Genomic DNA, 11,445 nt, shown 5'->3' with positions numbered 1-11,445 from the left:
TACTCTGGATTTGGTAGTAATACTCAATATTGAAAATAGGTTTGAGCCCACTGCAGGAGGTTAAGCTCCAGCTGCAATGCTACCACAGGCTTGGGATGTGCCACGGGGCACAGCTAGGACTGGCCAGAGGGACTGTGCTGCAGGATCTGCCCTCCCACTGTCACAGCACACAACCAGTGCAGATCTGCCTGCAGTGGGCTCACCATCCCACATGAGTGGGTGCAGAACTTCACAAGGGTATTACTGCATTTTAAAGATGCCCCTTCAGCAGATGGCTGTCGTTAATTCCCATTAGCTTTTTAAAATCTAGAAAGCTGCTTTTGCAGTAGGTCAAGCTCCTCCAAGCAGTACGCTACATTTGTTCTGGTTTCCAAGCAAGCAGCCCATGAAGTAGCAACCAACTTTGGTGCTATGGCATAGCAATGCCAAATGGAATACTTGTCCCACAGTAATTCCCACTTGCCCTGAGGGAAGTCAAGGTTAGTGTTGTAGAATCCCAGGTGATTTGTAAATAGGTATAAAACTGTGGCATTCCTGTCAGCAACACTGAAGTACAACTGGAGCCCCGAACACAAAGAAGCATTGAGCAAGGGTGCTGATGTTTTACAGGCTGAGAGAGCCAGCAGAGCTGTGGTTCATCACTGGACCTGTGAGGCACTCCATCTGCTCTCTTCCATATAATCATAGAATCATTAAGGTTGGAAAGGACCACTAAGATCATCTAGTCCAACCATCAACCCATCCCCATCATGCCCGCCAACCCATGCCACTCAATATGACATCTACCCTGTTCTTGAACACCTCCACGGATGGTGACAACGTGATTTTGTGCTCGTTTGTTTCTTTGGGGCACGGTGCAATGATTAATTTCCCTGCTTACTCCCACTGGGAAGGCAGCCAAAAACCCTTTAGGGACTTTCCCAGTGGAGGGGACAGCCATGCAGCAGATACTGGAAGATGCTCTGAGCTCATCCCATGCATGCAGGTAGCTGCAGAGCATACCCCGAGCCCTTCCAAGCAGCACTTCTGTGCTGCAACAATGCAGCCCTGCATTACCCAAGGGTAATTTAGTGATTGCTCCTTCTCATCAAGCCAGCAGTTGTGTTCCCAATTACACAGCAGCAATGCCATGGCTAACAGGATGTACTATAATTCATAGATGGCATTAGCATTGTTACTGTACTATGAGTAACCTCTTGGTAATGACCCCTTTGAATGGGACAGTATCAATTAAGCAAATATAAATGCTTAGCCTCTGGAAAAATCATTAATAAAAATTTCATTCTGATAGCCTCTAATCACTGCTAAGTACAATTACTCATATGAGGCCACTATAAAAATTATTTTTCTCATCAGAAGAAATTCTAAGGTTTTCCCAACTGTTCGTAATAAAGAGAGCACTATAGAAAAGTCCAGAAAATAAGCACACATTTGTTTCTCAAAACCCAAAGATAAACATGACAATATCTCTAAGGTACTGGCTACTGAACAGGTTTCATTTAGCTATACTCAAGCCGTAGCCTCATATAAATATTTTCAAGCAGCGCATTGCTGTTTCGTTTGGAACAGCTGCAGAGAATTTCTTTGATGTTGAGCTCTCGTGTGGGGATGGCATTTCCATTTTTCTCTATGCTTCCAAAGTGCTGAAACAGGAAGGAAAATATACTTAATATAATCTGGTTTTGCATGAGAAAAAAAAAAAACTGCCTCGAATGCAGCAGCAAGAAATAATTATTCATAGCTGCAGTTGCTACAGAACTGCTGGAATCCTCTCTCATTTGTATTTCAAAGGAGATGGGGAAGCAGCCCACGTTGTGCACCATAGCCAGCCCAGGGCACACCAGAGTAGTCACCCACAGGGTGGGCAGCACAGATTCATCTTCCTGGAGGGACAGAAAACTGAAGCTACAGCAGCTAGGGGCAAAGTGAGAAGAAGAGGCAATGCCACTACCTCCAGGCAAGGTCTCTCCTGTGTTTTGTAAAATAGCCACCTGGGTTTGTTTGCTGTGCTTTATAAATATTTTCCAGAAAAATGTTTGTTTGGGAATGCTCTCAAAGCAGCACTCAAGGAGTCGTCCTAATGACCTCAGTACATGCTCAGAGGCACTTCCGTATGCATGTTTTTGCAGACAGCCCCTTTACTGTGTAATAGTTACTGGAGCAGCAGAAGCTGGAAAATGCTGCTGGAAAACCCACGGGCTCTGGTAGAGAAGGGGAAGTGAAAAGAGAAGGTCTCTGGGGAGACCTCATTCTGTCCTTCCAGTACTTGAAGGGAGCTTATGAGCAGAAGGGGAACTGATGTTTTACACAGTCTGATAGTGATAGGACAAGTGGGAACGTCTTTAAACTAAAAGAAGGGAGATTCAGGTTGAATGTTAGAAAGGAGTTCATTACTCAGAGGGCAGTGAGATGCTGGCATGGCTGCCCAGAGAGGCTGTGCGTCCCCCATCTCTGGATTTGCTCAAGGCTGGGTTGGATGGGATTCTGGGCAGCCCTGCTCCCTGCAGCAAGGACCCTTCCTCCCACAGCACAACTCCCTGGCACACTTACTTCTCTCCTGCCCCAGCACCAACACTGTCCACAAATGGGATTTCCTCCCTCTCCGTCTTGCCCAGAACAAGATGGTGCTTCTCCAGGTTTATGACACACTGCAAATAACAAACACCTTAATGCAAAAGGGAAAGCCACAGTTCAGTGGTCTCCAACATGGGCAAAAGCCCTGCAGGAAAACCTTTACCTTCAGGGACTTCAGTGTCTGCAGGCCAAAGGAGAAGGGTTTCTCACTGTCTTCTGAAAAATAGGAACATTCATATTTATACAGTCAGAACCATCTCCCCTGGTAACTCCATCCTTCCCTGATGGCTGCCTTGCTAAGTAAGCCCCACTCTAGAAGCGGACTGAATTACTTTGAAAGGAAGCAATTCAATTCTGCTTGAACTGTGTTGTGCTCCCAAAGCTCCGTGCTTTCCCTGAGTTAACCCAGCGGGGCCCATACCCAAAATGGCACTCACCCACAACGAGCGCTGCGCACTCCACACGGAGCGCTCCCACTGCCAGCACCAGGCGGTCGATGCGGCCGATCACCCTCTCGCTGCGTGGCAATGAGATCTCCTCCTCCTCACTGGGCAGTACTTCCAGGCGTTCCCTTAACCTGCATGGTGAAAACACTTCTGACGTGAAACAGTCATGGGTCAGCCCCTCCGGGAAGCACCAAACTGCATTTGAAGGGTACTCAGTTGTGGAGTGGTCTCAGCTTGTTCCTATTTGCAGCCTGCTGTCCGAAGGTACTCTCAGAAGGTTTGCTGTGCTGTTCTGCCTCTCCTTACCTGAAGAATCTTTTTTCTATGTTTCTCCAAGACTTAAGAAATACCTGATCTAAAATTGCTTCTAATTTACTGTTGGTGAAAGCAAGTGATGCTCCATGTTTCCTTCCATCAGCTGAGCTAACAGCACTGTCCCCATGCTTTACAGCCAGGGCAGGGTAACTCTTATGTGCAGATAGTACACCTGTCTCTCTGCAGTGCAACACATAGATCACATTCAGCCCAATAAAAGAAGACAAGAACTGTCAGGGATATCTCAAGAACAGAGATTTCTTCTTTCTACACCCCAAGAACTATGCTGACAACACTGATTATTTTAGTTCATCTTTTAAACTGATCTGGAATCTGATGGAGAACCAGTCGGAGGCAGCAATGTCTCTCTCAGATAGAGGCTGTGTTTATTGCTGGCTGTTCAGAGGCAGAGAAGCCAGCACTGAGGTTGGGATCACCTGCATCATTGAGCATAGATAGCACTAGGACCAGGAGAGAGCCAAGAGAACAGTCCGGATCCCCTCCGTCTCTTCACTTAAAGGCTGTCTGTAATTGCTGCCAGGAGCACATCAAGGAGGAGTTTGGGAGCTCCTGGACCCTAAGCTGGCTTCTTCTGGCCCCAGGTGAATTGGAGTGTCTTTATGGGGGCAGTCGTTTCCCTGAGCCTCTCTAAAGCGCCAGGGAAGGCACACAGCCTCTGGCTTTGTTCTGTTCCCCCTATGGCCTCAGCACATCTCTTCCTGCTGTGCCCCAGGGCTGGAGTTAAGTTGGACTCACGTTTTGTCACTGCTGCATGCATTGGGCCGCTTTGAAGCAAGGCGTGCTGGAGCAATGCCTGGTGTCACACAGGGCCCACCACAGCAAAGGCAGAAAAGCCCAGCATCAAAGCTCTGATTTTAAGCTGCTTAGTTAATCTGCCTTCAGCTTCTGCCACCTCAAAATATAAACAGCAAGAGAGCAGCAGGAAGCTGGGGAAAGGCAGCAGTGTTGCAAAAACGTCGCAGGATCTGTACGAGTAACGTGGGCAGCATGCAGGCCATCACAGACCACCAGCACACAGCTGGGGCAGATTGAGCAGCCCATGTGGTATCCTGCAGAGATAAGACCTCTCCACTTACACTGCTATTAATTGATAAACTGGGCCGAGTTGCTTCACAGTTTGTAGTGAATGCAGTCACATTCCAGCTGCTATTGTGCAAATAAGTAATTACTGCTTTGACAGAAGAGGTGTCTTTTGCCTGTGGCTGTGCAGCAGTTCTCAGGCAGCAAGTGCAATTGCTTTTTACACAGTCATTGCAAGTTAGTGATAAAAAGCAGTGACTGCATGGGAATTAAGTGCTCAAAACTCCCCAACTGCCTGTCTCCACTCTCTGAGATCAGCAGGAGCTTTGCTGCCAACAGCTATCAGTCTGTTCCTAACATCCCTTTCCTTTCCTTTCAGCAGGGAGAAGTCTGTTCCTGGGAGCAACACCAGACACCTCATTCAGAGCGCACAGCCAAGTATCTGCTTTATAATCAGTGCTGGAGTGAGTGTGGCCAGTAGCAAGGCCCTCACTTAGCAGTGCTGCAGAGTTAAGCTGGACCCCAAGAGCTTCACTGTCTTCCAAGTACAAAGAAGGCCAGAGAGAACTTTGGTTCTTTCACCAGAAACACAAACAGACACTGAAAAAATACAAGTGCATTCAGAGCTCTGAATGGTGCTTTCAGAAGCTGATCAGTTCTGTACCTTTCCATCCCAGCTCCCTGCAAGGCCATTTAAATACAACCAGGTTGTGATTTGGTGCTGCAGTAGCAGGTCCTTACCCCAGCCGGTCCAGGCAGGCTGCTGACATCAGGTTGTGCTGTGAGCCAGTGTCCACCACAGCCTTCAGCTCCTTCCCAGCACACTGCAAAGAGCAAGCAAAGATGGGAGACAATGTGCAGGAGGGAAGGAAGACTGCAGAAACACCAGGGTTTCCTCACATCAACCCATCCCTTGCTTGTTCTCTCCAAGCCATGGCTCAGGACACGGTTTGCCACATGCATAAGACCCACTGGATCACCGGCATCAGCCCCAGGACATGACAGCCAGCTGTGAGGCTATCAAAACTAAAGTGGGGAGGAGGGGGAAGCGACAGGGTGGGGAATGTTACCTGGCAGCTCACCACCAGGAGCTCCTCATCCTCGACGCTCCTGGAGCTCCCCAGTTTGGCTTGGTTCAACCTATTGCTCTGTGCTGGGGCATCACTCTTGGAGGCCCAGCTGCCTCGGCTGCCTCGCAGCTTTGATAGGTTTGTCTCCATCAGGCGTCTCTGCAGGATGTTGTGTGGTTGCTTTAAGGACACACAAAGAAAGAGCAGAGCGAAGTCAGGGGGAAGGTATGCACTGCCAACCTGCCTGCTTTCTCCTCCAGCGCCTGTGGGCCCCACTCTCATAGTAGGGCTGCCCCAAAGTCTCTTCTCACTATGACTGGGAACTTTCCAAACTTCCAGACTACGTGGATTCCTGCTGGGCTGCACCCATTTGTTTTTGTGCCAGCCCTGGCTAGTCTGGCTTTGAGTAAAGAAAACTCTTTTTTGGAGAGAAGCACACTGCCTCTCAGTACCTCCTCTGACTGCTTTCCCAAATGCCTGTTTTATATTTAATGCTCATCATGGATGGATGCACACACACTGCTGGAGGTGAAATGACTCCGCTTGATTATCTGCTCACTTCTCTGCCTGGCTGAGCTCTCCCCTTATGCTTTCTTTTCCTTGTCATTTTCGTCTGTCCACGTTAGACCTTCCTACTCGTTCATTCTTGAATTTTTTGCATTCAAATTAAATATGCCCATATTACAGACATCTGCAGATGCATCTAAACTGGCAAACCCCAAGTTCTGAAGGAATTTCAATGGGATTAGGATAATTTTGAGAGCCTGGTGCTGTAGTTCCCCAAATTAGCCAGCATGCGCCCTCACGCAATGCCTCATCTGTAACATATCTCAGGCAGCATGTTAAATAACAGTGCTCACAGGAATCTAATGCAACTTGGCGTCTCCTAAAATAACTGCAGGCACGCTAGTGCTTCAGATCCCACTGTTGGCATAGCACCAGTGGTCAGGCTGGACTTGAGTGATGAGAACAGGTATGCATTAAAAACATCAGTAGCTACTGGGACACATAAGCTCCTTTTTATTGTTTTTCTGCATATAGTCTGTCACTTGACACGAGATTTCTTTATCATTTCCAGCTGCAGATGCTGTGTCTGACTGGCACATTCAAAAGCGTATCTTGCATAAAAGATATATGGACAAATACCTGGATGAAGTGCCCACTGGATGGAAACCTGCCCATCACTCATTGGTCACTGCCTCGCACTCTGTCCTGGCCAGATGTATTTGGGGCTGACCAACATTTCTGCATGGCCATCACTCAGAACAGTCTGGGTGTTCTTCTGACATGGCCAGCCTGACTCATGTTGCCAGAGCCCTTTGACAGAGCATGCTGGAAAGTGCATTCATTGCTATTCCGACTGCCATCTACCCTTGACTTCAACCTACACATTTTTTACTCCAAGTTCACCTACAGGTGTACTGTTGGGCTTTCTTAAGCCCTAGATTTATGATGCCTATCTGGGGTCCATCGCTGTAAGGAAAACACCCAACATTCAGCAAACATGAGTTACACCACCAATTTTGTTGACGTTTTTCTTCTGAAAGCTGCAGTGCATGCTGCCTCCAAGGGAGGGCAAATATGGCCTCGTTGTGCTCCACTACATAAATAATCTCATAGAAGGGATTGAAAAGGTTCCCTGCAGCACCGTTCTGTCTTAGGCTATTAATTAGTTAGCTTTAGCTTGTGTTTCCCTCGAATCTTGCATGCAGCAAAGCGAGGGGTGTTAGTCACAGAGATGACTCAAGTGATGGATATGAACATGGCGAACAGATAATGTGCAAAGGGGACGTTTGCAAATGTGCATTTTGCTGAAAACCTGCAGTCAGCCCCTTTATGGGAGGGAAGACCTCCTTAGTTACAGATGTGGAAGCCAGCAGCATGCTCCCTTAGCTCAGGTCAGCAGTGCACACAGGACCAGTGCGCCAAGTCATCCAGGTTATTGGTGCTGCCTTTCTACATGCCGCACAAAGCTCCTTAGATCTTTATAGAAGAATAAAGTGTTACATGCCACTATGCACATAGAAAAATATAGGTTGGTTCCTACTGTCATTCAGAAAAATATAAATACAAACCAGGATTTTTTTCATAAAATAGCTCCCTTTCCGTTCTTGAGACTTTGAAAACACCTACAATCCCCAGAAAAGTCAGAGTAGAAACCCAAAAGAAATGAGCGAAGACACCTGGTGTTGCTGAACCTATTTACCACTGTCTGTTGAAACCATAAATAACTCAGTCCAGCTTTGTTCCTCTCTAATTTATAAACAAGTACGTCACTGCAGCTCGCAGTGTGCGTGTCTTTGGCAGCATCTCACTATTTGGGCTTTGGGACCTGGAGATGACAAGGGCTGTCACAGCAGTCTCACTCAGGTGAAGACAAAAGTCAGGCAGATGCCAGCCCCCCCTTCCCCTCACCAGTCAGAGGTACACATCTGCACAGGAGGTGCATCTCTGAGGGGCCACTGCAGGCCACAGAGCCTTCGTCACCACTGCTGGCCAGTGTAAGGCTCACCCTGAAAGGAGGTGACATTAGGTCAGTGATGTCTGCATTGGACAGAGTGGATCACTGCTGATGGCCAGGGCTCAGAGCCCTGCCTCGTACAGAAGGGAATCTGGATGCCTGGCCCTGGGGGCTGGCTGCCCCTGTGCTTCTGCTTATGACAGGAGGAAACAGACAGCTTCTGCTGAGCCCCGTGGGAAAGGAGAGACCTCCTGCGTCAGAACGTGCCGCTGCCTCTTGGACAAGAAACAGGAGGGCTGTAAATCAGAAAATAATCTACACAAGTTGGAAGGGCAGAGAGGAAAAATTCAGCATGCTGGGACAAGAAAACAAATCACAAAAGATACCAGGAAAGCAGCTTTCCCTTCCCCCTTTTTTCCCTGGCTCTCCTCAGCCTGTCCTCTCCCCAGCCACTACCCATGCAGGGCCAGCCATCCTCAGCTCTGCATTTCCAGGCACCCATCACCAGCCCTGACTGCATGCAGCCACCCCAGAGACAGGCCTATCCATCCCCACACCTGTGAGATGCTGCCTCCTTTCTCCTGCTGAGGCTGATGGAAGACCACTTCCCAAAGCAGTGCCACAGCAAGATGTGTTCCACTGCTTCCATCACTGCTTCCCCAGCCTCAGGGATCCCCTGTTCCTCCAGGGGTATGCTCTGCCATAGGCTGCCAGGAGATGTTCAAGAAACACGTGTGTCTCAGGGATGTGGGTTAGTGGGAACAGTGGTGTTGGGTTGGTGGTTGGACTAGAAGATTTTAGTAGTCTTGTCCAGCCATAATGGTTCTGTGACATCTCCTGTAACAGCCATTGGCAGCTGTGCTCACTGCCAACCTGGCAACGTACAGTGCTGGCAGCATTGCTTTGCTGTGACCCATGGCAGTAATCTGAAGCTCATGGCACCAGCACAACCTTATGTCTTCTCTGGTGCTGCAAATAGGCCAAGCATGTGCTGATGCTGTCACTTTGCAGATTCCTCATCTGTGGCATGGAACTTAAGACGGTGGCTAGGGCAATCCCTAGCCAAGTGCCGCTGTCCCCTGCTGTGTCCCCTGGCCATGAGACAAGGTGGCTTGGCAGTGAAGTGACCCATGTCAGCTCAGCTCTCATCCCATCCTGGATGGAGACAGCACAGACAGAGGAGCCGGGGACAGGCCATGTGCCTCCACTATGCTGTACTCCCTACAAGGACATGGAGGGGATCAGGAGCCACGCACCTCCCTGGGGCCACTTAAGAGCACTTCTCTCAGCCCCATATCTGACATGAGCAATGGTGCCTCTCTGCATTGAAAACAAAGCCATGACACTGGTGGGACCCTGGCAGCCACAGCAAGGAGCTTGGTGTTGACTGCAGAGCTGTGGCCAAGCCTGGCCCTGGTGACAGTGGGGACAATGACCTCATGTCTTAGCACCCCTGCCTCCTGCTACCTGTTGTGAAACGCTTGGGTTTCAGCCCCACAAGAGCTGTGACAAGCTGTTCAGACTCTGCAGATAACAGCAATAACCATGCTATCATGCTCTGAAAGTCATTGCGTAGCTCCCCGACAGATAACTGCAGCTCTATGTGACTTGGCATAGCTCCTTTCAAGCCCTCCTCCAGCCAGAAGCTATGTCTCCCTGCAACTGCAGAGCATTTGGGATGGCAAAAATCACTTCCAGGCAGCAATGCAGAGAACAGCACGCTCATGGAGCTCAACTCATCCAGAGCTGAGACTGAGCCAGCTGAGCAGAAAGGCTGTGATGGAACAATATCAATCCACTCAAAGTAAAGATACACCTTTTTCAATGAACATATATCTACTACAGAAATATAACATATAAATATCTATATAGTTTCTTGCAGGGAGCAAGAATTTTGCAAGAATTAGGGCAAACATTTAAAGAAGCAGAGGAGATTTCTGCAGTAGGATGTTATTTCCTAGACTTTGCTTCTTACATCAGAACTTTTGCTGTTACATTTTAGTACAATTCCCATGAAGAAAAGCTCCAACATTTGCGCACATCAGTATTCACAGGATCTCTGCAGCCCCTGGACGTGAAGGAGGATGTGGTATATCAGCTGCAGGATCACAGGGATCATGACATATGTATATATTTAAAACCTAGAACTGAGTTTCCTCATAAAAATCAGCAGATGTGCATCAGCTGCCGTCAAAGTGCAGCCTGACAGTTTTATATCCATAAGTACTGCTGCACCTCTCGGAGCCTTTTATCATCATGCTGCACATACATCTGCACCACAGAGCAATATATGTGTATGTATGGTATGAAGCCATTTTGATTTACTCTGCTTCTGAAGGGATTTTTGTAAGGAAAGCAGCATCCCATTTTCCGACATTTGTGTAAATGCCAAAAATTAAACAGATCTCAGCTCCCAGCTCCCAGCACAGACATCTCAAAGCACTACTGGCGAACAGCAGCCCCTGGCGATACCCATCATCGCATTCCCACTCCCTCTCCTTCACATACATTCCTATACCAATTTCCCCAAGCAAGCAACTCATCCTGTTAACAGTAAAACAGCATGAAAAAAAAGCCTTCCCCCTGCCCTAAAACTTTCTCAGTGCCCTCATTTGCTCTGGGGAAATGTGGTAAACCTTACAGTGTCCTTGGAAGTCCCCAGTTTCTTCAGTCCATCCAGGGGAAGGAGGTCTGCAGAGTCCTTGTGAATGAACTGCACTGCCTGCTTCATCCTCCTCTGCTGGCGCAGCGAGGCAGCCTCCCGGATCTCCACTTCTTTCCTCGTCGGCTCCGTCAGAACGCCTGAATAGAACATCTTGCTGCTTTTGTGCAGCTCCCACAGAGTCGGAGCGAGAGGCGATGCGCTGCCTGCGCTTTATAGCCCAAGCGCCGTGACGTGGGGAGCCCAGCAGGTACTCCGGCCCCGCCGAGGAGGGCTGGGGCTCAGCGCTATGCGTTGCACACGCAGCACGGGCAGCTCATGCTCGGGGAATAACGAGTGCCGTTCCTCCCCGCCTGACTGCAGGATGAGCCGCAGGCAGTGCTGCCAGCACCGCTCCGGGCTCCTGATGGAAGCCCCACCGCTGGGCCAGCAAAAGGTGACAGCGGCTGCATCGGAGCTCAGCCGCTTTTCACAGCACCTCCGCGAGGTGGGGAGAGAGCAGATGAGAGCGCAGGATGCAATCAAACACAGAAGGACTGTTTCGCAGGCTCACGCAGGAGCTGACATGAGCACCCGCTGAACAGTCTGCGTGCAGGAGGACAACGAGGCCGGCAGGTTGCAGGGAGCCGTGATTTTTTCTCTTCTTATGCTGACTTGGCTCTTCAGGCAACAGGAGCACTGTTCTGCTATGGGCACGTGCATCAAGGAGTTAAACACACCTGATTTGTCACTGGGGGAGCTGCCTGACACTCTCTCACCTGATTAAATAGAGATGTATGACCATGCTGGCCCTCTTCCAAAAGCAAGGAAGTGCAGAAGAAAACAAAAGGACTTCCACTAAATCCAGGGGGTGGTTTTAATCGCAGAAGGGTTTAG

The 11,445-nt window shown here is 49.1% G+C and overlaps 1 protein-coding gene across 1 annotated transcript; it reads right to left on the bottom strand.

The window, feature by feature from the left end:
* Positions 1-2,546: 2,546 nt before the first annotated feature.
* NRIP3 (nuclear receptor interacting protein 3) lies at positions 2,547-10,722 on the bottom strand (the record flags this gene model as incomplete). Its single annotated transcript, XM_079537077.1, has 6 exons — positions 2,547-2,648; positions 2,738-2,790; positions 3,012-3,151; positions 5,118-5,200; positions 5,447-5,626; positions 10,549-10,722. 6 exons carry the CDS (start codon positions 10,720-10,722, stop codon positions 2,547-2,549), a joined length of 732 nt encoding a protein of 243 aa, XP_079393203.1.
* Positions 10,723-11,445: the final 723 nt, after the last annotated feature.

Source organism: Tetrao urogallus (assembly GCF_951394365.1).
Source record: "Tetrao urogallus genome assembly, chromosome: 6".
Classification (NCBI taxonomy): Eukaryota; Metazoa; Chordata; class Aves; order Galliformes; family Phasianidae; genus Tetrao; species Tetrao urogallus.
Note: the sequence above shows the minus strand (reverse complement) of the source record. Positions and strands in the feature narration are given on the sequence as shown.